Source organism: Sminthopsis crassicaudata, chromosome 5 (genome assembly GCF_048593235.1).
Source record: "Sminthopsis crassicaudata isolate SCR6 chromosome 5, ASM4859323v1, whole genome shotgun sequence".
Classification (NCBI taxonomy): domain Eukaryota; kingdom Metazoa; phylum Chordata; class Mammalia; order Dasyuromorphia; family Dasyuridae; genus Sminthopsis; species Sminthopsis crassicaudata.
The window spans coordinates 171,587,012-171,613,830 of NC_133621.1; the positions used below are offsets into that span (position 1 = coordinate 171,587,012).

The following is a 26,819-nucleotide window of genomic DNA, read 5'->3' on the forward strand; positions in this document are numbered from 1 at the left end:
AACTATGAAGACTCTGAATGTGAGTCACAATATAGTATTTTCACCTTTGTTGTTGTTATTTGTTTGCTTGTTGTTTTTTTCTTTCTCATTTCCCCCTCCTTTTAATCTGATTTTTCTTGCACAGCATGATATACGTGGAAATATATTTAGAAAAATTGCTCATGTGGAATCTATATTGGATTACTAAGGGGAGGTAGAAAAGTTGGGAGCACAAGGTTTTGCAAGGGTAGATGTTGAAAACATATATTTTGATACATGTATTTTGAAAAATAAAAAGCCAGAGACAGTTAGATGGATGCAGCACCAACCTAAAGTCAGGAGAACCTGAGTTCAAATCTGAGCAAAGACACTTTTTTTTAAAAATAGCCTTTTATTTACAAGATATATACATGGGTAATTTTTCAGCATTGACAGTTGCAAAACCTTTTGTTCCAACTTTTCCTCTCCTTCCCCTCACCCCTTTCCCCAGATGGCAGGTTGACCAATACATGTTAAATATGTTAAAGTATAAGTTAAATACAATATATGTATACAGTTGTTTTGCTGTACAAAAAGAATCAGACTTTGAAATAGTGTTCAATTAGCCTGTGAAGGAAATCCAAAATACAGGCGGACAAAAAATAGAGGGATTGGGAATTCTATGTAGTGGTTTATAGTCATCTCCCAGAGTTCTTTCGCTGGGTGTAGCTGGTTCAATTCATTACTGCTCTATTGGAACTGATTTGGTTCATCTCATTGTTGAAGATGGCCACATCTATCAGAATTGATCATCATATAGTATTGATGAAGTATATAATGATCCCCTGGTCCTGCTCATTTCACTCAGCATCAGTTCATGTAAGTCTCTCCAGGCCTTTCTGAAATCATCCTGCTGGTCACTTCTTACAGAACAATAATATTCCATAATATTCATATACCACAATTTCTTCAGACATTCTCCACTTGGATGGGTATCCACTCAGTTTCCAGTTTCTTAGCCTCAAACATTTAACGCTTCTTAGCTGTGTGACTCTGAGCAAGTCATTTAATCCCAATTGCCTCAGCAAAAGCAAAAGAAAAAAGTTATTACTTTTTAACAAATTAATATCAATTTTCTTGTGCAGCATGATAATTGTGGAAATATGTATAGAACTGCATATATTTAACATGGGAGGGAGTAAGGGGAAGGGAAGAAGAAAAAAATTTAGAACAAGATTTTGCAAAAGTGAATGTTAAAAAACTATCTATGCACATATTTTGAAAAAAAGCTTTTTAAAAAGAATATATAATAAAAAATGAATATCAGTTCAGCAGCCAAGTAAGTGGAGGAAGAATTGGAGAAGTGAGAAACTGAAGGCTAATAAATCAATTCAGAGGCTATTATTAAATAGTCATGGCCAAAAGGAATGAGGCTTGAACACTGGTAGTAGGTATATGAATGGAGAGATAGCAATAGGGTGGAGAGATATGGAGCAATAGAAAATCACACCTTCCATGATAACTAGGTTTATTACAAGAGAAGTGAAAGTACATGTAGAAATAAAAGCAAGTAAATCTGCAAAGGGAGACATAGATAAACCTGTTGTAGCTGATTAGATCATCAAGAATCAGTCTGTCAATACATATCTATTAATGCCAGGCGCTGAGAATATAAAGAAAGCCTTCCCTCGTCCAAAAATGATCCTTTCCCTCAAAAAGGGCACATTCTAAAGACCAAAAGGTAGTAGAGAGAGAAAAAAAAAAAGGTCTAGGACAGTCATCACCCATAGAGGCAGTTGCTTGGATGATGTTTCTTTCAATGATACTTAGAAGGATCATCCATACAGGTAAAAAGAGAACCAGGAGAGATCAGTTTTATTAAAACCCAGGGAAGATTAGAGTATTTCAGAGGGGATGATGAAGAATGTTACAAATACACATTTATTTATAGATTTACTGTTCTAATATTGAAGTATTAATAAAAATTAATCAACAAATGAACACAAAATTATAAATATTTATATTTATCACAGACATTTAATTACATTTATATATATTTAGAGAGAGTGAAAGAAAAAAAACAGAGTGATCAAAGAGGATGAGGACTGATAAAAGAGATTTTGTGGTTCAGATAGCATATAATTTTGGAGAAAGTAGCTTCAAACCAGTGGTGAGGTGAGAAGCCCAAATGCAGTGAGTTAAGAGGTGAATTGGAAGTGAGGAAGGAGAGTCAACTAGTGCAAATAACTTTTTTTGAGGAGTTTGACTCTAGAGGGGAGGAGAGCTAGGAATCATGGTAGGGTTATATGAGGAGTTCTGGTAAGACTGTTAAGTCTTGAATGCTCTTCCAGTGACATATTCTACTTCTCCTGATGCTGTGGCCAGAATTAGTCTTACCTGGAAGCAAAGGGATTGGTTGCTGCTATCCACCTGGTAATTTTTGAGAGGCATATTCCTCTTTTTTTTTTTTTTTTTTTTTTTCATATTCCTCTTGAGAGAGATATTCCCCTTTCCCCTCTCTTCTACCACATTCCACATAATTCCACTTTTAGAAATGTCACATTATGGCATCTGCTATTAACATGTAGATACACTTGGTGAAGGACATTAATTTTTTGCAGTCATCCAACACCATAGTGTGAATAATTTCTGTTTTCTTTCTGAGTGACAGCCAAAGATCAATAGATTTTGAGTGAATGGGCCAGAAGGAATGGAAAGAGAGGTCCAAAGTTTGCAGTATTGACTTGTGAGGTGTCCTGGAGGAGACAGAAGTTATCTTACAAGTAAGAATGGGAGATTTTGTGTATGTGTGCAGCTGGGTGAGGAGAGAGAGGGGAGAAGAAAATATGAAGGAGGGAATGAAATAGAGAAAGGGGAAGTTATAAGTCTCTGAATACAAGCTACCTATTTCCTGATTTTTGTCCAACATGAAGAAAGTCCCTAGCTCTCTCTTTTATTCTTGGAGAGCACTGGAACAGAAAACAGGACCAGAGACCCTCCTTTTTTTAAAGGCCCACCATCATCTGTTCTTTCTTCTCAAAGGCCAATAATGGGAAATTTCTTAATATAAAGTGAAAGACCTGAAACTGAGGCACACATGGCCTCGTCATCCCAAAGACCGGCAGCTCTGGATCATGCACATATAGCTGGCTCGAAGCAGAGATGGAGACTTTGTGAGGGAGGCCTTGTGGAGACTATTTAACTTCCCAATTACATTATAATTTGATCTCTGACTCACTTTGACTCACTTTAGGACGTTATTTTATAATCTCAATAGAGAATTAAGGCATGACCTATAGTACAGAATCAAATGTTTTAAGTTTACACAGGCAAGACTCTATTTTGGGGTTGCTTCTCTCTAATATATATCCACCGACTAATGTCTCCAGCTAGCTTTTCCTTGGCTATGTCAGAATTTTGCTTGTGGCTAAGTTTGTACAGTAAAGATAAAGGATCTTCCGTTCATTTGCAAGCATTTAGACCAACAATACATCAAATATAGGACAGGCTTTATTTGATCTAACAGGAAATAGCAAAAATACAGAATACTCACATCCAAATCCATAAACAAATGAACAGTTAATAGCACAAAACAACCTTCTTTTCCTCTCCAGTGGGTCTTCATTTTCCATAAGGACTAACTTATTTTTGAAGAAATCCCCAAATAAATAAAGCACATGGGGTTGCTAGAGTTGACTTCTTTTACTCAGTTAATTCCACTTCTTTCAAGTAACTATATAGCTCTTCAGATTTATGATATTACATTGGGGTGTTCTCTTTAATCACTTCTTCCAGGAAATTGTCTTTATTATTTCCTGAAACATGGTATTTACATTCTGTGTATTTATTGTGAGATAAGTAATTCTCAGTAAGCTTTGCCTACTACTTCTGATATTTTTGTTAGGATTACCGATATCCCGCTTCTGCTCTTTTTTTGTTTATTTGTTTTTAAATTTCTGCTTTGTTATCTATTCTGTTCCTTCTGTACTCATGTTTTCTATATGAGCTTTCCTATTCGAAAGAAAATTCATTGATTTATTAAGATTTTCCACTGATTCTTGGGCCTGCTAAATATCATGTTTGTTTGTTTGTTTTCTGTTCATTAATACTGTATCCATTTTACTAGATGCTAGATTTCCTTTCATTTAGCATATAGCACTTCCAAACTACTTTGAAGATTTTTTTTTACTGTAGATCCATTTTTGCATTTGAGTATCTTGTTGACATTGTTGTTTGGGACTTTTTGTGCTACATATTTTTTTTTTTTAGTTGCTCTTTTCATTTTTTTCTAAATTTTTTCCTCTGCAGATTTCTTTTTTTTTTTTCCTTCTCTTTGGTTGCTAATTTTATTTGGCACATTTGGTGCTATTTTGAGGTGATAAAAGATGAGCTGGTCTTAATTATTACCACTCAGACAATTGTCTTCTCCATGCTATTTTTTCCTACCTATTAAACAGTGAAAAAACAGTGAGTTATAGAGTGATAGCATGAGGGATGGTACTGTTGCCTAGTAAGGCCTTTTTAAGGATTTCGGAAAGCTGAACAGCACAAAGGAACAAGGAAATAGAAATTAGGAATAATCAATGGGACAAACATAGGATCCAAGGTATATGTTAGAAAACTAGAAGACGGGCTAACTTATTTTATGACACTAGAGCAAAGAAGGAAACAAGAGGTGGAAATGCAAAGCTTTTTGAGGTATGGGAAAATATAGAGATTATAACTCATGGCCTTAATCTCTGCCAAGTAGGAGGTGAGGCCATATGCTGAGAGAGGTGAGAGGTATAAATAAAGGCCTATAGAAAAAAGGGGAAATTTTATGGATGATTTGGGGAGTGTGGTAGGTATTAAAACAGAAAAGAACAAAAAGGATGAGTAGAGCTGATCAATGACATAATCTCAAGTTTGAAATATGTCTGCTTCAGCTGCTATTTTAATTCATTGTTCACTAGCAAGGATTTTTCTCTAGCCTTTATCCCCTATTTAGGAGGACCATTAATAGTTTGCTTTTTGCAAATATATATAGTATTACCAAATTTTTAAAAAGTCACCTAAGTCCATAATTTTCCTAAAATAAGTTTAATTTTACCTTTTCATTACTGATTGCATATGTGTAAGTACAAGCACATAAATATAATCAGAAAAGAACTAAGAAACGTATAAAAGGAAAAATCTAAACTAGGCTTGTACCCTGGTTAGCATTCAGCAGGATATGGCTAGGGGTTCTGTGAGAATATGTCAATCCAAGTAACACTTTCCTCTTTAAAATATTAAAAATGCAATCATGTATCAAAAATATCTATTTACATGTGGCAATATTGGGATATGAAAATAGGCTTAATTTTTTTTCCTGCTTCAAAAGTCCCTAATTTTTCTGTAGTCTATGGGTAGTCCATGCTGTTAGACCAGCATTCAGAGAGAAAAATTATGTCTGTAGTGTATGTTAAGTCCCAGAGTTCCAAAGTTCTGTGGTCAAATTAGTTTAGTAAACACTGGCCTCAAATAAAGATTGAGGAAGTCAGTTGCCTCTTACATTGTCTATCTCTCTAACTGGCAAGGTGTGCAAAAGCTCATCCCAGACAAAAGTTTCAACAGGCCTTCTTCTTGAGGCCAAAATTTGCTGGAGCTGATCCTCCTCCAAGAAATTCCTACCAAAGTATATATATCAATATGTGGCCAAGTTATTTTTTAAGCCTAGTATATATATCTAGACTCTTCTCAGAAAAGGTATTCTATAAGATATATTATAGGATATCCATTATTTTAATGGTAGCACAGAAAAAGTTTAACTCAGAAGTATGTAAATTTATACTATGTAAAGGAGTTACAACTGCCTTTTTAGTGTCCTATCTGGCTTACATTAAATGTCCAATAAAAAAACAAAGCACTATACATAAAAAAACGTATCTAATGGCTCCTTAGTATTTGTTTTCAAAATGGCTTCTTTTTTGGGAATGATTAGGCAAAAAGTTGCTCTGCTCACCAAGGCTAACAAGGTAAATCTAATCTTCATTGCTGAAAGATAATTATCACCTGTGTTGAAAGTTTGTCTCCAGAACATGACATTGATTGCAATTGAAATACATGCTCTAAAAAAATTAGTTTTTAAGCATATTTACATGTCTGTATCACATATACACACTTGGCAAATACCATAATCATCATCATCAAATTTGCATTTTTTTGGATTTCATTACTATGAATACAACATAATTTATAGAATTCTTAAGACTTTCATTTAGCTTCTTTTGTTTACCAAAGTGTCTGTTTTAAGATCACTTTTCCCCTCATTTTTCTCTTTCTCCCTCAATTACTTTTAAGTAAATCAAATACATTACTAAAAGACATGCTACACCTTAAATTTGGTTTGTTCATCTACCCATTTATCCTGTTTAAAAAAAAGGGACTTGAAAATTTTCAAATGGCTTAATCTTCTATAATTTTAGATATATTTTTACAAAAAATTAGTACATGAATAGTTATGCTCTTATATCCCTATTTTGTACCACATGAGCTCTACTCTAAAGTTAATAATGTTTCATAGAACTATTATTCACAGGTAAATAATATACATGAACTATTCTTTTGGCCTACATGGATAACATACTGGATTCTGACCTCAATGTTTAAAGTTCTATGTGAAAAAGCTTCACATGACCTTAAAGATATTCTTTTCTGACTTGACTGTTGAAGAAATCAAGACTCTGAAAATGGCTTGCCTTAGGTCATATAGTCAAGTTGATACCAGAGCCAATACCAGAACTCAGATTTCTTGACTTTTAATTCAGCTCCCTTTCTACTCTAATGTATACCATAATATAAAGAAGCATGTTGTTTTCCACCAAAAAATAACATGTACATCATTTGTGATAGGAAAAAATAATAAATTTAAAGTCATATAAGTATCCTACTCTCTTCTAAACAGAGACATATACAGTTAACATCCACTCTTCCCAGAAACCCTATCAGCAGTGATAAAATTGTATTACACTGTGCATCATTGAAGCAAATGTTTCTGGTTACAGAGCCATATGACATATGGGAGGTATGTTCTGTGCAAGACTGGAAGATATAGTACAGGGACAACTATTAAGAGGCAACTAAGTGGCTAAGTGAATAAAGTGCTGAACCTGGATTCAATTAGACTTGAGTTCATCCTCAGACACTTACTTGCTATATGATTCCCAGGCAAGCCACTTAATTATTCTTAACCTTACTTTCCTCATCTGTAAAATGAGAATAAAAATAGCACCTATTTCCCAGGATTATCATGAGGATAAAATGAGATAATATTTAAGTGCCTTATAAACCTTAAAGCATTACATAAATACTTGCTCTTATTATTAATAATTATTCCAGATAGTAATTGGTATTTTCCCCAGTGGCCTATATGAAAACCTATACTTTTGAAGGAGGAAAAGTTTTGTGATAGTTAGGTCAGCAAAAACCCTGCTTCAATGTCTGGCACTATGAGCCTTCAAGAAGCTCCCCAATCACGAACCATTCAAATCCAACCATGGGCTCATTAGTTTTGAGGTAAGCTTTGGATACTTGGATAAACATACCAAGCAGATGGAATTCTTGGTCCACTTTCAGCCTTAAAAATATGGCTCAGGTTGTCTCAGGTCAAACTCAGATATTCTGTGCCTGAAAAATGGACTGGGTCTTTCCCAGGTCCTCAAAATTCAAAACTTATACACACCTAAGAACATATACCAACATCCTGTCACAATAAGATGTTTTCTAAGTGATATTTGCTAACTTGTCCTCCCCCTCACAATGATGATTTCTTTTATATTTCAAGAGAATTTTTGTTTAGTCTACTCTGTTATTCAGAAAACATAGTGTACTCTACATTCTTTTTTTATGAAAATTGAAATTTAGAGCCTACAATAATAAGAATGTAAATCCCACACTGGGTCAAGCCAGGTCTAGCTAGACCAAGATTCTGTCTCTGTCAGTGGAAGGTTTTGGGGGGAAGTTACCTTCTACTACATCCTCCTCAAGGGCTAGAGATATACCCCTAAACATTTTTCCTTAATTAAATTAATAATTAATATTTAAAAATTAATCACAATAACAACATATTTAATTGTATGAACCTTTGATTTCATCTGTGTAGGGATCTCCCTCTTCCAATCAATAAGTCAACATTGATTAATTATCTAATTACTTCCAATGAAGAAACTCTCTTTGTCAAGGCCTATCATCAACATTGCTCCGAAATTTAAAATTTTGGAGATTTTTTTTTTGGAATATAGAGAAATGAATTGATTTGCTCAGAATCACAGGACTAGTATGTGTTATAAGTGGGACTTGACTTCATGTTACCTTGGTTCCAAGGCCCATTCTAGCTACTATGCCACCCTATATTGTGCATTTTTGTTAAACTTAAATTTTTATTCATTGGCAATATCAAAAAATGGTACTATTTTTTCATGTTAGCCTGAAAAGAAATAGTGACAACTTATCTTTATGAATACTAGAATATACAAACATATATATATATATCTCACAAGTTAATCTTTCTAGCCCTCGGAATTTTTTATCTATATAAGAAGAAGGGATCACTAAGATATCTTCCAGCTCTAAAATTCATCTATAATAATTCCATGTCCAAAGTTGACAGTAGGAATATTGAGTAAAGTAGAGAATACTGATTTATGTAAAGTAAGAAATCAACAGCCTGGCTTTAAGGCACCTTAAAAAAAGCTCTTAAAAAAAAGAACCAGCAACAAAAGAAAAATCCTGTAAATAAAACATCACATTTCTCAATATTTTAAAAAGTATTTTTGCTTTATCTGGACAAATTTACTAAGAAAAAAAGTATTTTTACTTAGAAGCATAGGATCCCAAAATAGAAGGAACTTTAGAGACAATGTAGCTTTAAGTCTGCCATTTTAAAGATAAGCAAAATGAGACCTGGGAAGATGAAGTGATTTGCCTAAAGTCATATAGACAGCAATTGAAGAACTAGATTTCAAATTTCTTCTGATTCTAAATCTTGTGTTCTTTGCATTCTCTTCCTCTGAATACTAATTCAGAGTACCATATTCTGCCTCTATCTCCTCATTTGGTTCCTATTTGTAGCTATAAAGACTACATATTATATTCTTTGTGATTGTGATATATATAACATTATCCTTTCAGTTTTGAGGTTTTTACCTTGTCCTTATAACCTGTAAACTCCATCACCAATTAAGAATACACACTTAAATACTGAAGACATATCAAAGAACAAAACCTCATCAATAATCCAAAAAGAAAAAAATGTCATATAATTAATCCCATTGAACTCAGATGTCACACAAAGAAATAAACAACTAATATACAAAGAACATAGATACTTAATACAATGTACATTTTGGGAGATGGGAGAAAGTAGCCAATCCATGAGCATAAGCAATCTTATTCTATAAAGGATTAGTAATAAGCTAAAGTTCTCCATTGATGGAAAAACTGCAGCTTTTACCTGTTCCTTCATCAACAAGTTGCAATTCAGTACAAATTAGTAGATCAACAACTTGAAAGATAAAAATAGTATTAATACAATACTGAGGAATATACAGTTGTATATGAAACACTTTTATACACCTCTCATTTGTAGAGAAGGACAAGAGCTAGAGTGTCCACTGGATGTCACTAAAGTCAGCTGGATCCCCCAGACCTCCTTCTGCTTCTAAATAATTCATGAAGGCAGCCATGGCAGTGTCATCATTTTCACACATTGCATCAAAATCCAGCTGCGCGTTGTCACCTAACAAATTTTAAAAGAGACACAGTAAATAAGGAGGGATAAGTACAAGAGAAGGTCATACCTGATTCAACAAGGGGAAGAGATAAAATGCATGGTGGGGTAGCACTGAATGCCAAGAAGATAGACCCTTACTATGTATTCTAAATGGAAAAGGTACATGGTACAGAGCATTTGGACATTTGGAGAAGGATTAATTGTGGAGAGAAACAGAAGCAATGTCATGGTATAGACCACCAAACTACAAGAAAGAAATGAGGAGTTACAGAAGCACATTCTATATGGTAGTGATGAGAGATTGTTCAGATAGACAGTAGGTGAAGATCCTTCTGTCAAAAGTGGAATAGCTGATAGATTCTTGTCTTCTTTTAGAAAAATACAAAAACTACAAAGGCAACCACTGTTCTGGATCTGATTTTAAAGTAGAAATGGAAAGAACCTTGAAGGCAAGTGAAATATAAATTGATATGCATTCCAAATCTGGGAGAGAGTGGACTTCAAAAAGTTTATTGAAAGGATACTGCAAATTCCATCAACAAAGATTTTACAAGGGAAATTATTTGGCTTAAAATGTAAGGTATGCTCATAAGAATTAAATTCTATGACAAAATTATTCTATCAAGGAAAAGGGAAAGCTTTATTTATTTATTTGAATAAATTTAAATTATTATACACTTGACAAACATCAACAAATATTATCATTTTCTTATGCAAAAAAGAAAATAAAAAGAGGGTTGTATATCACACGTGATAACATTGTTAGTTTTACAAATCTACTTGGGTTTTTGAAAGTGCATATTAAGTTTAAATGCTGTTAGAACAGTTTCAACTCTACTTAATTCAACCCTCCTGTTTCTTCTGTGTGTTTCAATATTTCACTGATACTCTTTTTTTTTCTTTTGATTATCCCTATGCCTCCATTATGCCCTATCCTCCTCCAAATAAAAGCTTTCTCTTGTAACAAATATATTCAAGCAATTAAAATCCATGATTATCACTGTTCCACTACTCATTCTCCATAATACTCACTCATCCTCAAAATAAAAAAAGCCTTCCCTTATAACAAATATATTCAAGTAATACAAATCCAAAAATTGGCTGTATCTGAAAATATACCTCTCCTCTTGAATCTCTAATCAATCATCTCTATGCTGTCAGGTGGGAAGTATACATTATTGTCATTATAATTATTATCATTATCATCATTATCATTAACAACTCTTTTCTAAAGCTATTTCTTTGAAAATACTTGTCTTTCACAGATATTTTCCTATATGTTATTGTGGTTATTATATAAATTGTTTTCCTGGTTCTTCTTTCTTCACACTGCATCAGTTCACACAAGCCCTCCTAGGTTTCTTTAAATCTCTGCTTTGCATAATTTTTATGGTACAACAAAATTCTATTATATTCATATGCCAAAATTAAGCTATTGGTCAATTAGTGGTAATTACTTTACTTCCAGGTTTTTGCTATAACATAAAGTGTACTGGAAACATTTTTCTACCTATAAGTTTTTCCCCTCTTTGATCTCTCTAGAGTATATGCCTTGGAGTAGCATCCCTGGATTAAAGGGGATGTACAGTTTAGAGACTTTTGAGATATAGATCTAAATTGCTTTCCAGAATAGCGGATCAATTCACATCTCTCTAAACAGTGTATTAGTATGCTTATAGTTCTATAGCCCAATCCCTTTATTTCATCTTTGTTAAACTGATGAGAATAAGGTGGAACCTTAGAGATGTTTTAATTTGTATTCCTCTTATTATTGGCCATTTAAGGCATTTTTCCATATGATGGTTGATAGCTAGTTTTCATTCTTTGAGAATTGATTGTTCATATCCTTTGATCATTTGTCTATTGTGGAATGGTTATTATTTTAATATATTTATATCAATTTCCTTTGGAAAAGATTCCTTGAAGATTTTTAGAGGAATCTGCTGCAAAATTTTTCCTATGTAACTTTTCCTTATAGTTTTAATTGCACTGATTTTTCTTGGTTTTTTTTTTTTTTTAATTTTGGTTCCATATACTCAAGATTGCCTATGATGCTCTCTATCCTGTGGTCAATAACTTTTCAGAGAGTTTCATAAAAAGAAGTAGCTATATAAAATAACACAAAATGTTTAAAAATATTAATAAAATAGAATTTAGTACCAATATAGAATATGTCACTATAACTTAAGAATTAGGAAAGTTTAAGTCTAAAAGGAGTTGAAGCTAGCAATGAAAGCTTAAGACAGAAAAAGTGGCTTTTTTTCTTTATTAAGAGCTTGAGAATGATTTAAAAAGAGAGAAAGAGAAAGATACATCTACTTGATGTAGACGGAACAATAATAATGGATAATAGAAAAAAACCTCTTTGCTTTGCTTCTGTTTGGCGTTTGATTTTTTTTTCCTCCACCAAAGAGAGTGTACTCTTGACTAGAAAGTATTGGTTGGCAAGTGCAATTTAAAGTGCAGATAAAGAGGGGCATATTAACAGAGTACCTAGGGCAGCTAAATGGTACAGTGGATAGAACACCAGGTCTGGGATCAGAAAAATCTGAGTTCAAATACAGCCTTTAGATACTTACTAGCTGTATGACCCCCATGTCATTTAATCTCCCTTTGCCTCAGTTTTTTCATCTGTAAAATGGAGACCAATGATGTACACACTTCCCAAGGTTGTGAGGATCAAATGAGATAATAATTGTAAAGTTCTTATCTTAGTGCCTGGCACATAGTAAGTGCTATATAAATGTTTCATTATCATCATCATTATTATTACCTAGCTGGCCTCCATAAGTCAACAGGTCATGATGAACTGAATCCCAGGATACTAAGGGAATTTGGAGATATGTATTTAAGCCATTCTCAGTAATCTTTGAAAAAATGGGGAGAACAGGAGAAGAGTCACAGGATAATGGACAGAAAAATATCCCAATATTTAAAAAAGAATGGGGAAAGTGATAGTAGATTCTTCAAATGATGAGCCTATGCCCCCTCCCACTGTACTGATGCCTTCCTCTGGAGGTGCCTTGATTGTCTCCAATTCTTCAGGGTTTAGACATAGATAATTTGTCTTTTTAGCAATTTTTGTTCCCTTATTGACTATACCAGAAAAGTGTTTCAACAGATAAAGGCATCAAGACCCAGAACAGCTATTTTTAGTTAAATACCTCGCTGAAGTCTTGTGATTATATTCTAGTCCTTCTGTGACTACACCAACTGAATTAGAAGAGGATAAATCATTTCCCTTTATTTCAATTTTTGACAAAATTCAGGAATACATTATTAAAAGTATCAAGAAAGGGAACCAGGGATCATGAAGCCCCAGTATGGTCATACCAGAGTAACCTAAATTCTTTTTTTTTAATGGGGTTGCTCTATTGGTAGATCAGGAAATTTGCTATTTACATAAGATACTAAAATTTCGACCAATCATTCAGTAAGTGAAGACCAGAGATAGCATGGCAATACTGGGGAGAGAACTAGTCTCAGAAATAGGAAGATCAAGATTGAGTCAGGCTTCTGGCACAGGTTAATAGAGTATATAACACAGATCCTTAAGTCACTTAACCATTTAACTTTCAGATTCCCAGATATCCTAAGACTACAAATTTCAAAGACACTGCCAATCTATATTTGGAGAGGGAGTTCCTCATCAGGAGTTCCCAACATGGATGTAATTACAGTTCCAACCCATTATACATTCAACTGCTGCAATCTTAAAATAAGCATGTGTATTTGACCTTGGAGGTTGTAGACCTCCTTAAAATCCTTTGGAACTCTTTGAAAATCAAAATATGGTTTTTAAAAGTTTGTTTGGGATGTTTTAGATATAGCCTTATCTGAAAGCAGGGAATAGCTTGGATGATTTCTCATGATCCTTGATTCAATTCTCTTTATAAAAGGTCTCAGATGTAATTAGGATGGAACTAGAGCTCTTTAGGATTTAATTCAAGATCAAGATAATGTACATAAGGTGCTTTGAAGACCTTAAAGCACTGCAAAAACTCAGCTGTTATCAATGTCATTATCAATACCATGAGTATTATCATTCTCATCATCATCTTATTCTCATCTCTTTTTGATGGGGTTTAGAAAGAAACACATTCTTCTCATCATTTTTTATATTTAATGTTATGTGACTATTGAATAGATAGAAAAAAGGATTGCTTTTTGTAAATGAATGACAGTATCAGTATATAAGCTCAGTCTCTGTAGACTCATTAAAAGCATCTTCTGGGATCACTCCAGTATCAAAAAGGATGACAAAAATGACATGAACTCATCTCATTCTCACAGTTTTAATTTCTTCTATCAGGTCCCTATGTTTTGAGTAGTTTTTTTTTTTCCAATGTGATTTGGAGATTATGAGTATTAAGTAAAATGTTCTTAAATTTTTATGGATCAGTGTAATTTCTGATGGCAAAGACCAGATGTTTAATCATTAGTATAAGGTCCTTCATTTTGATAAGCAAATATGAATTATTGTCATTATCAAGATGTCTTTTATAATTAATCTAATTTTATTCCAAACAGAAGTTTCCAAAATAGAATTATATTACAGATAGGATTCTACACCCCCCATTCATACTGGACTAGTCTTGAAAACGGTATGCAAAGTCACATTGTCTTTATATGCATATTAGTAACTGGAAACATATTTGCTCATTAGTTTGATTATTAGTTTAATGGCACACATTCACAGACTCAGATTGGGTTCTTTCTGGCAGGCCACCCTGCACTGTGTATCATCAGTATAACACTCAATAATTTATTCGGTCGCCTCATTTAAAAGGTTAATCTCAGTTTTCAAGAAAAGGTTCTCCTTTAGAGAGGTCTGCTAGGCCAAAAGCTTTAGTCTTGGATAAGGGGTCTTTGTGGAATTAAAATGATCAGCGGGAGCCAAAGACAACTTACTGAGTAGTGTTTCATTGCCAGAGAAAGAAATAATACCGAGGCTTTGCCCCGAAGGCTCATGGTTTCCCCTTTCAGAAGAACATAACTGAATCGGCTCTTTGTTTGGCACCTAGAAAGACAAGAGGAAAAATGAATAGTAAGTAAGCATTGCAATTAAATGAAATCAAAACCTTGATGGAAATATAATTGTGGGTGGGTGGATAGGGAACCAGAAGGGAAGAATGGGGGCGGTTTGAGATTAATATAGAAAGGAACATGAATAATAAATACATCAAGTGACAATTACTGCAGGATTAAGACAGGAAGTAATGAGAGAATCAAATGGATTATGAACCTACAAAGGTGAAATACTGTTTTATAGAAAGAAACAGAATGATCAAAAAGTTTTCATAATGCTTGGGCACGGACCACTTATATGTTTTCATCTGCCTTTACTTTCTCTTCACTTCCAAGAAAAGGGACAGGTAACTCCTTTTGAGATCTGATCAGTCATTATCTGACTTTCCCTTCCCCCATTCTTCTTTATAGTTTTCCAAAAGGTTTTCATCTGTATCATCCAGGCTATCTTAGTATTTGGTACAGTTTGGGGCACATAAGCACATAGGTTTTTCATTGATTAACTGATAGTGATTTACTAATGACAAAATGTGATTTACTTCCTGAAATATTAATTTACTTTAAAAAAATCTACTCTCTTCCTGCCTTGAAAACCCCAACAAAACTATTTTATCTTTTTTTTGTCTCTTTTAATTCTTAAATTTATCTCTTAAAATTTTTATTCCATTGATGCTTTCTTTAATTTCAGATAATGAAAAAAGATTTTTGAAAGAAAGTCAACAAAAATATTCTTTCATTCTACCCCACATTCAGGATCTTATTTTGTTTCCAGCAAATGAAAACAACTTAAAAATTTTTTTTATTATTATTTGAAAGTATTTAACTTTACATTGTTTGGTCAGTTTGTATGTTATACTTTGCTTAACTTTTTTTTTTTTTAAAAGAAATTATTTTCATTTTTCCCTTTTACTGAGGTACAATTTTTTTCTGCTTAAGTTCATCTTCACACTGTTGTTTGTTTTTCCTGTGCCAATTGACTTTTGCTTTTAAGAATATCATACACTGATATTTCTTTTGGTTTCTTATATATTCAATCTATTCTGATTGTTTGGAGGCATGAAACTTGAATATCTTTGAATGTTATTATTTATTTTTCTTGCTGTCTTAAAATTTTGTTCTTTGATGTTGTAATTTTGGAATTTGGTTAAAATAGTTCTCAGTGACCTAAACTTTGTGTGTTCTGTGGATTTTCTTAATCTATACTTTGCCATCTGCCTCCAATATTCTTGATAATGTTTCCATATGATTTTCATATTTTCCTTTTCCCAATTTTCCCTGGAATATCTATAATTCTTAGAGTAACTATCTACACCATATCATCAAGTTTAATATCTTTAGGGCTCTTCTGAGGTCTCATATATTCTTTTAACCTTAGTGTTTAAAAATTTTTGTTCTATCATTTTCTTCTGCCTTTACATTTTTGCACTCCTAATTGTTCATTCTCTGCCCATTCTTTCTTCCTTTTGAAAGCTAAGCCTTGTTAACTTTTCTCCCAACTTTTGCTGACTTTATTCTGTTCTCTCAAGACTAATAGGGTTGGACAAAATCTGTGTCCCTCAGAAGGTAAAAGTGAAGAATTGCTTCAATGAGATTTTGGGAGATTAGTGGAGTGGGGCTTATTCTTTACCTTTACTAGTATCTTTACCTTTACCACTTTTTGAGGATGTATCCTCTTCTGTGCAGCCACTTTTAGTTCCAAGCTTGCCCAGTGGGAACTTCAGAATAATGATGAATTAGGTGTTCAGAGAAGCTTTTATCCTTGGATTTCTTTCTCTTAATCTTTGTGTTGGCTGCTCTCAATCCTTTTGCAGATGATTTTCTCCTAATCTTGTTGTCTTGTTCTCTACTTTTTAAATAATTTTATCCAATACTACATTTTGGATGCCTTCCCTCTTTTATAATCTTGTTCCTCAGACTCCATGCTCTTCCACAAATGCCCCCTTTCCTTCTTGAGCTATGGAATCTCCATGGTTTTGTCTTTGGTTATTGAGAGAAACCACTGACTACCAATTTATTGATTATTTGCCAGCTCAATTAATGAATTGATTATTAATTACCCAGAAAATCTATCTCTTGGGCTATTCATTCATCTCATGTGAGAAAACTGGGATACTAAGGCAGTGTTAATGGAGTTGTGAACTGATCCAAATATTTTGGAGAGCAAATTGAACCTATGACCAAAAGGCAATAAAACTGTGCATACCCTTTGATCCAGCAATACTAATATTAGGTCTGTATCCCCAGGAGATAACAAAAAGAGGGGATTGGAAGCATCTATTTGTACAAACATATTTATAGAAACTCTTTATGTGGTGGTTAATAACTGAAAATTGAGGAGATGCACATCAAATGGAGAATGGCTGAACAAGCTGTGGCATGTGATTATATGTTTATAGTGGAATATTATTGTACTATAAGAAATTATAGGTAGGATTTCAAAGTAACCTGGAAAGACTTACAGGAAAGTGAAATGAGCAAAACCAAGAAAACACTGTATGAAGTACAGCACATACAATGAAGAACTATGTGTTACAAGACAATCCTTAAGGACTCATGATGAAGCATGCTATCTACCTCTAAAGAAAGAACTAATATTATCTGAATACAGACTGAAGCATGATGATTTTTACTACTGTCTTTTTTACTTTCTTTCATTTTCTTTTGTTTCTTTTTCTCATTGACTTCTTTCATTCCTTTTTTGTTGTTGAGTTTTCTTGTACAAAATGATTAATATGTAAATGTTTTATATGATTGTATAATACAACTTATGTCAGATTGCTTCCTGTCTCAGGGAGAGAGAAGGGAGGAAAAGATCAAATTTGGAAGTCAAAACTTAAAAAACAACAACTAATAGTTGGGGGAAAAAAAAAGATAAGAACAAGAATCGCATAGGATCAGCAGGCTTTGGTGGCTTGTGACCTACAGTGGAGTAGGGAAGCACAACCATCAGAGAGCTCACAGATCCACTGAAAAATCAAAGTATGCATACTTACATTACTGCAATTAATTGCTGGAGATTCTCTGATGTTTGTTGGACTTGAATCAGCAAGAGATGGAGAAGAATGTAACCTTTAAAAAGGAATATATAGAAACATTTGTTCTTGGCTGACTTTTAAGTGAACTCAAGTCCCAAATACCTGAGAGACCCTTACTTATCTTGAAGGTTCATCTAGGACTATTTGACTTTTAGAAGTGGGGAAAGTGACCCAAGTTTTTCATCCTAGTGATCAAAAGTCAGAACAGCTCAGGAGAGACTTTCAAGACTGTAATTCACACATATTTTTAGGGGTCCTCTATTTGTTCACTCCTCTGAGACACTTTTAACAAGTTTTTCTTTTTAACAGCTTTTCCTACAGTTTACTTTTATTGCTTTTTTTTTTTTTTCTTTTCAATTGGTAAGTGTCAATTTAGGTATCAACCAATGGGAATTTTGAAAGTCTTTGTTTGCTTGTTGAAGTTGAATGACATATATTTAGGGGGCATATGTAAGCTCCAGGCCCATTTCTCATGGGAAGTCTAAACTTCAAAAAATATTAATTTGAGAGAGTGTATTAGAACTATAAATAATGATTCCATTATATATTAGTGTTTCCTTCCCAAAATTACCTTATATCGGCTTATAAGTGTCCATGTTGTTCTCCTTCCTTCCATCCCCAGAATGTAAACTCCTTAAATGCCAGTATCTAACACAGCTCTTGAGCAGCTAAGTGCCTCAATGGATAAAACATTAGACTTGGAATCAGGAAGCGACTCATTTTCCTGAGTTCAAATCTAGTCTCAGATAGTTACCGCTTGGGTGAACCAGGACAAGTATGCTTAATTTAACTCTGTATGCCTCTCATTTCCTCATCTGTAACATGAGCTGGAGAAGGAAATGGCAGACTACTCCAGTATCCTTATTAAGAAAACCCCAAAATGGGTCATGAAAAGTCAGACATGACTGGAAAAATGACTGAACAACTATTTTTTTGACTGCCTCATAGGTGACCCCAAGTTTGAGAGTTCTTAAATTTGAGAGTTTGGGTAATGGTCCTTTCATAGAGAAAGAAGACAATTTTCCAAGTGGTTCTTATGGTTGCAGGACTAAAGATATTACAGAATTTCAAAGTTCAAAGGGACCTCAGAAGTCATATACTTCCAAACTTTTGCAGTGCAAAAGTCCCCTTTCCAATGTGCCTGGCAGGTTTAGCCTTTGCTTGAGAACCTCCAATGAGGGGCAATTGCTTCCCAAAGTATCCCCTTCCACTTTTGGATAGTGGTACTTGTGAATTGTACTTGGATAGTAGGTACTGTGCCAGGAATTGAAGTAAAGCTCACTGGACTGTGGTTTCTAGTTGCCATTCTCTGCACTTTTTAGAAAATTTGAAAATTTTGCCATTCTCAAATCTTAAAGTACCATTCTTATTTTCCATAATTTTTCAAAGACCAATGACTGTGGTACAGCATGCATATCTTTCAGGCTCCTGCTTCACTGAGGGCCAGTGAGTTGAATGAACTTTTTCTTTTATTTTTAATTTTACTACCTTCTCATCTATCAATAAATAATTCCACAAGATTTTATGAAGCATCTACTCTGTGTGAAGTATTATACTGGGCCCTGGGGATACCCCCCAAAAAAAAGAAAGGAAAAAAAAGGTCTTTCCCTTCAAAGAACTTACATTCTTTCAAGTCTATGTGCAAAATGCATGCAAAGCCAATACAAATAATTTTGAATTTTGAATATGGGGTGCCAAAAGCTGGGGTAATCAAAAAATCTTTATATAAAAGGTAAAACTTGAGTTAAACTATGGTGGTAGGCAGAGATTTTATGAGGCAGAAATGAAAAGAGAAAATTCTCTTTAGACATGGGGGATAGCCTGTGAAAAGGCAGAGAATAGATGTGAATTTTCATTTATGAGCACTGCAAATAGGCCAATTTAACTGCAAAAGAGTGACTGAAGGAGAATAATATTAATTCACCTAAAAAGGTAATCTGGAGCATATTATGAAGGGTTTTAAATGCCAGCAGAAAAGTTTGAATTTAATCCTAGAGACAAAAGGAAACCATTAGAGCTTTTTGAGAAAGGAAGTGACAAGATCAGAGCTATACTTTATACATGTTACTTTGGTAGCTGTGGTGGAGAAATTAAGTCAAGAGACTAGTAAGGAGATTATTAGAATAATATCTTCTTGTTATTTAGTCATTTTTGGTACTATTCATGATCCTTTTTTTTAGGGGGGGGTGAGTGGAACAAAGTTTTTGGCAAAGATTCTAGAGAGATTTATCATTTCCTTTTCTAGCTCTTTTTACAAATTGGGAAATTGAAGTAAAGAGAATTCTGAGTATCTGAGGTTAGACTTGAAATCAGATCTTCCTGACTCCAGACCTCCCCCAGTATTCTACCTACTTCACCATCTAGTGGAATAGTGTAAATAAAAGGAAATCCATTCTAAGGTCATGGCTGTGTGAGTAAAGAACTAGGGACATATGTGTGACATGTTGTGGAAATAAAAATTGATAAGGCTAGGCAAATAATTGGATGTCAGAGACAAGAGATAGTAAAGAGATGAGGATGACCTCACAGTTATAAATCTATATAACTGGAATAGTGGTAACTGTCTCCTTGTTTCAGGTCTCCTCCTATTCTAGTCTATCTTGCATTCAGCTTTCAAATTAATTTTCCTAAAGCACAGATGTGAATATATCATCTACCTAAAATCTTACTGAGTAAACACTAGTGGCTTCCTTGCTTCCAGGATCAAATATCAAAATTTCCTTTTGGCATTCAAAGGTCATCACAATGTAGTCCCTCTGTACCTTTCCTGCCTTCTTATACCTTACTCCCCTTTTCTTCTTCTCATTCTTCAATCTAGAGATATTAGTGGTTTTGCTGTTCCTGAAACAATAGGTTTCATTTCCAGACTGGACATTTTTCACTGATATTCCTTCATGAATGGAATATTCTCCTCATCTGTATCCCTTGGCTTCCTCCAAGTCCTAGCTAAAAACCCCAGGGTCTGTTAGAAGTCCTTTCTTAATCCTTTTAATGCTAGTGCCTTCCCTCTGTTCATTATCTCCAATTTATCTGTTATATCTTGTTATGTATCTTGCGTAGGCATAGTGGTGCATGTGTGTGTTGTCTCCCTTATTGGACTGTGAGCTTCTTAAAAGCAATTATTGTCCTTTTTACTTTGTATCCCTATACCTAGGGCTTTAGTATTGTGGCTGATACATGGTAGCTCCTTAATAAATTTTTATTGATTGACTTACCAATGCCCTGAACAGAAAGAGTTTTGGGGGCAAGATAATAAGTTCAGTTTAAATCATATCAAATTTAAGATGCTTATGGACTATCCAATTCATAATGTCTAGTAATCAATTACTAATAGGCAACTGGATTTTAGAAGAAAAAATTGGGCTGCTTATATAGGTATTATATAAGCATTATATAAGATCTTATGTAAGTTTATATATATTCATGTTACTTAAACTCATGGAATCTGATAAAATTATTAGTAAAGAGGTTATGGAGAAAAGAGGAAAGGGTCTGAGGCAAAACCTTGAGGTATGTCTTTAGTCAAAGAGTAGGATGTAAATGATCCAAAATAAGAGACCAATACAAAGAGGAAAGAGTTCCTAGAAGGAGAGAATGGTCAACAATATCTAATGTAGCAGAGAGATTAAGAGAGAAGGATGGAGACTGAGAAAAGACCATTGGAGATAGTAATTAAGATATCATTTGGTCATTTTAGAGAGAAACGTTTCTATTGAATGATTAGTTTGCAAGGGTTTGGGAAATGAGGGAGAGAAAATAAAATAAAATTAATTAGGGTACAAAGAGTTTTTCTGGCCATGAAAGAAAGGAGAAATAGCATGATAGCTTGAGGGTATGGTAGGGTCAAATGAAAGGATTTTTTAAGGGAGACCTGGACATGCTTGTAGGTCATATAGAAAGAGTCAGGAGATAGTGAAAATATACAAATTACATTTTAGTCATTTTCATTCTGTTCTTTTGAATCCAAAGATTATTCTTTTTGGCAAAGAAAACTGAAATGAAACGAGAGACTAGCAGTTCTGCTTTGTTAGCATTGTTTCATCTGTCTTGGGAAGGTGTCTTTGATCATCTTCTTGTCATCAATATGTCAAAGCTAAACAAATCCTAATATCCTTTCAGTTATCTTTTGCTTTCTTCATTAGTCTCAGTTCTTTTTGAGCCTTAATGCTCTTGCCATTCTTCTCACAGGACTGCACCATTTGTAATTTTTTTCCTCCTTGTAAATTCTGACTTCCATCTTCTTAACAGGCCTCTTAGAAATCCAAATTAATTGATGATATTCCTATGCACCCATATTGGTCTCTTTTGACAATTTCTTTTCTTCTTCTTTGAGTCTTCAGAATTTGGTTTTGAAGAGAATTCCATCCTTTCTGAACTAACTTATCCTGTGGAATTTTTTTGACTATGAGATCATACCAGTCCTTTCTCTATACTCTTTAAAATCTGCTTTCCCAAATCTAGGATGAAACTCAAGATATTTCCTCTCAATTTCTATCACAAATTCTGCCAAAAACCAAATAGCTGATATTTTTTAACTGAATATAAGTACAACTTCATCCTTTCATGAGTAGAGAAGTCAAGAAGGAAGATTTGTTCTTGATCTGATTGTAACCAACAAGGATGCTAGATTAAAGAACACGAAAACCTCTGGGAAAGTGGCCACTTCATTCATTTATCAATCTTTCAAACTCATCACACAGTCAGATTCCCCACTGTACCTCTTTACATCCTTTTTTTTTCTTTTTACACTAAAGCCTTTATGTTAGTTCTATTTATTTATAAAGAAAATATTCTCTTTGATATCCCATATAATAGAAGAGTATTCTTTAATACCTTTTCATTTAGCTTTTCTTCTAGGAGGAAAGCCTGCACTTTGGATATGGACAAATCACTTAGCTGTGGCAGAAACACAAATATCATACACTATAGAAACTTTTATCCATCTTACTAGAGTATATAATAGGAGGATGTTTGTTATCATAAGGATCACAAGAATAGGCAGAAAAATAAGCAACTATAACATAAGGAGCTATCTGTTTTAGTCTATTAATGGATTGATACTTCTAGAATCAATAACTTGGAAGGCTACTGCCTTAGTATAATAGAATTGATAGTAAAAGATTTATAAGCTCTACCCCACCTCAGAAAAATTACCAATGTGCCAAATTTTCAATGTAATATTTGATTGACTGGTTCAGACCCCCATTCTTCAAAGAGAATACAGAAACTTAAACATTATTCTAAGCTTTGAAGCACTTTGGAAACAAAAACTAATTCTCATCGTATCTACCAAAGACAGTTGAGAAATTACTCTGGAGAGAGAAATAAAAGAAGAAAAGGAGCTGAGGACAACACAGATGGGCAAGGAGAATCTTCAATTCATGGTCTGCTTTCCAGGTAGTTCATACTGATCAGCATAATGGTTGGATATTCTTCTCTATTGATTTATATATTTAATTCTCTACCATTAAATATTAGCTTCAATTTTAAGATCAATACTCTTACTGCTTCAAACCATTCGGCACAGGAGTATCAGATTAATTTTCCGAAAACTTGGTTTTTCCCATGTTATTCCCCAAAGAGGAATCCATAAGTGTGCAAAGCAACAAAGCATAGTAGAAAGAGTTTTAGTTTTAGATTCAGAAGGCCTGGCTTTGGATCACCTCTTGGGGACTCAGTTTCCTCACCTTTAATAAGGAGTTTGAACTAACTGATCTCTAAGGTTCCTTCCATCTTTATCAGTTTATGAGTCTATTAAGTTTCCTACAATCTGTAAGATAAAGTTCAAATCTGTTAGTTTGAAATTCAAGGCCCACCATAATCTGACTTTACCTTATTTATTCAGACTGATCTCCAATTTGTTCATTGCACTGCAGTTAGTTAAGCTCTTTCACAGCCCTTTTAACTACTCTAAAAGTCCTGTCTTACTTCCTTTCTAATTATCCAAAGCTTATTTATCCTGCAAGCTCTAGTTCAGCTTCACCTTTCTTTATGAAAACTTCCCTAGTTACTTCTCCTTCTCCAGCCTCCTAGAGGAAATTTCTGAGCCAGAGGGAACCTTAGAGATAACTAAGTCCAAACTCTGCCTTTTGCAGATGAGAAATGAAGATTTAGAGAAGTGAATATCTTGCCCCAAATCACACAAATTAATAATATCAAAGCCAGGATTAAACTTCATATCTCCCAGCTCTCATTTCTCTTATACCATGAGATATAGCCCTCATGGCAAGATGCTTGATAAGAACTGAACCAAGTAGAATAAGAGGATGCAAGGGCCCTCAAAGGTCAACAAAGGCTGGTGAGAGGGAAAACGGTCTCCTAGAAAATCACACAAGAAAATAATAAATAGCTAATAAAATTTAAAATGAACAGAATACTGAAATAGACTCTATATAATTAAATGCTCCAAAGTTGAAGTGATGTTACAAAAGTTCTATATTCCCAGTGATGTTGGGAGAAGGGGTTATAGATGTAGAGCTGCAAGAAACATCAGAGGGCATTTGGTTTATATCTTTCATCCTACAGATATAGATTTGTTTCCTACAATATGTAAGATGAGGTCCAAATGTGTTAGCTTGGAATTCAAGACCCATCATAATTTGACTTTACCTTATTTATTCACAACCATCCCCTCCAATTTGTTCATTTCACTGAAGTTAGAAGAGCTTTTTCACAGTCCCCTCATCTCATGCCCAGGCTCTTCCCTTCCCTATAAACCTAGAAAGGCAATTTGCTGAGGGTCACTAAAGTAGTGTTATATTAGTTCTGCATTTGTCTAAGTAGCCAACATAATTCAGAGTCCCAGGTAGCAATTAATAAATATTTATTAAAGTAAATTGAAGATAGAAGGTAAAAATAACATCAACATTTATATAGTACTTTAAGATTTGCAAAGCTTTTCCCACAAATTTTCCCATTCAGTCCTTAGAACAATTCTGTGATATTAGAGATATAGTAATTATTATTCCCATTTTACAGATGCAGAGACTGAGTCTGAGAGAAGCTAAACAACTTGTCCAGGATTCACACAATTATAGGTGTGATAGGCAGAATTGGGGTCCAGGTTTTCCTGACTCCACACATCATATTCCATTTACCTAGTCCAATTGTCTTTACATTAAAGCCACATGACAAGAAGCCACCAGACTTACAGTCTGTGTTCTACATATACACACACTTTAATTTTGTAGCCATATAGAATTACCTCTGTAAGTCGAGAACTTCATTTTCAATCTCTGTTCCTATACTACCAGCACCAATGACTGTTCCTGTAGATATTCCAGGCACACTAATAAAAGACTGTCTGGAAGCATCTAAAGCCACAGAAAACACAAATGAAAACATGGGGAAATGGTAAAAAGATTATAGTTCCAAACATGTCATCTCTGTTAGTTGTAGTTTAGGTTTTCTTTTTTCCTATTCAAATTGAATTCTCTGAGCACTCTTTAAAATTGTAACCCATCTGCTCTAAAATGTGTTTTGCCATTGGATTTTAATCCATACTATAATATTTCAAAAGAATAAACAGGAATTGGTTATCTGAGAATTAAATAAAATAGCATCATCACTAGTCATTTTTTCCTGCCTGTCTACTGGTACCAGTAAATATAGAGTCTGATGCAATTATTTCAATACTAAAGAACTAAGGAGAATAAAATAGTAGTTTGACTTAATTCATGAATGAGTTAATTCTATGGCATATGATCATCATTGTAATCATTATAACTAACATTTATATAACTAACATTTATATAATGCTTACTATGTTCCAGATACTATATTAAGTACTTCACGAATATTACCTTCCTCTCAACAATCCTGGAAGATAAAGCCTATAATTATCCCCATTTTTTTTGATGGGGAAACTGAAGCAAGTAGAGTTTTTTTTATTTTTATTTTTAGGTGACTTGTTGTGGGATCACATAGATAATAAGTGTCAGAGTCTGCATTTGAACACAGGTCTTTCTGACTCCGGGCTCAGAATTCTATTACTAAGCAACATAAGAGAAAGTGTCGTATCCAGACAGCTGGCATAAAATAGGCAAGGGTTAACAGCCAGACTGTTTGTAATCATCAAAGAATAAGGCAGGGTTGTGCTGGAGTTAGCTTGAATGGGCTCAAGAGAGGCAATTATTAAGCTTTCAGTGTGAACATTCGTGTGGGCAAACACTATAAACTAGAATTTTGGTTCATTGTTCTGTTGATTGTCGAGACTTAAAAAAGTGATTGTAAAAATTATCATGATTCAGGTTAAACTTAAAAATGTGCCATGTGCAATTCCAAAAGACTCACATTGGAAAATGCTATCCACACCCAAAGAAAGAACTAAAGAGTCTGAATGCTGATTGAGGCATATCATTTTCACTTTTTTTCTTTCTTGTGGTTTTTCCCTTTTGTTTTAAGTCTTTTTTTACAACATGATTAATATGGGAATGTTCAACATGATTGTACATGTATAGCCTATATCAGATTGCTTGCTATCTTGGGGAGGAGGGAAAAGAAGGAGGAAGAAAAAATTGGAATTCAAGATTATAAAAATGAATGTTGAAACTATCTTTACATATAATTGGAAAAAACAAAATACTATTATGTAGGAAAAATTTTTAAAAAATTAAAAAGTATATTATGTATACTTAACCCATACTATAATATTTCTGGAGATCTGGTTAAACTTTTGTAAGCACACCTCTAATAAGTAAGGTTATTGGCCATTATAAACAAGGAACAGAGAAAACAAATTTGGTAACAGAGTGGGGAAACTAAGGTCCTGCAATGTTGGAGTTAATAGAAAGGAACAAAAGCTGAGGCAAAAACAAAATGCCAATCAGAAAAGGAAATGAGGCCAGCAAAAGTGAGCCTGACTGTTTGCTGAATTCAATGTTCTCCAGCAAATCTTTGCAGATGTGTGAGGACAGATTCTGCCACTTTTGCTTTCTTAAAAGGGACAAACTTGGATACAGAACTGTCCCAAGATCACAGATTTAGAGTTGGAAGATACTCAGGGATCATTCAATTTGATCCCTTCATTTTATGAATCAGGGAATGGG

At 33.9% G+C, this 26,819-nt stretch overlaps 1 protein-coding gene across 6 annotated transcripts in view; it reads right to left on the reverse strand.

Moving 5' to 3' along the window:
- Positions 1–4,267: 4,267 nt before the first annotated feature.
- The window catches only part of BMAL2 (basic helix-loop-helix ARNT like 2), a 90,996-nt gene continuing 68,444 nt past the window's right edge, over positions 4,268–26,819 (reverse strand). For 4 of the 6 annotated variants that reach the window (XM_074268768.1, XM_074268766.1, XM_074268769.1 and 1 more), the window contains exons 13-16: positions 24,977–25,085; positions 17,731–17,806; positions 14,621–14,729; positions 4,268–9,715 (exon numbers count right to left, since the gene is read on the reverse strand). In XM_074268768.1, the coding sequence (XP_074124869.1) occupies positions 9,579–9,715; positions 14,621–14,729; positions 17,731–17,806; positions 24,977–25,085 (431 nt within the window). In that variant the 3' untranslated portion in view covers positions 4,268–9,578. The remainder of the gene's footprint in view (positions 9,716–14,620; positions 14,730–17,730; positions 17,807–24,976; positions 25,086–26,819) is intronic. The other 2 variants (XM_074268771.1, XM_074268770.1) reach the window with 2 other exon arrangements.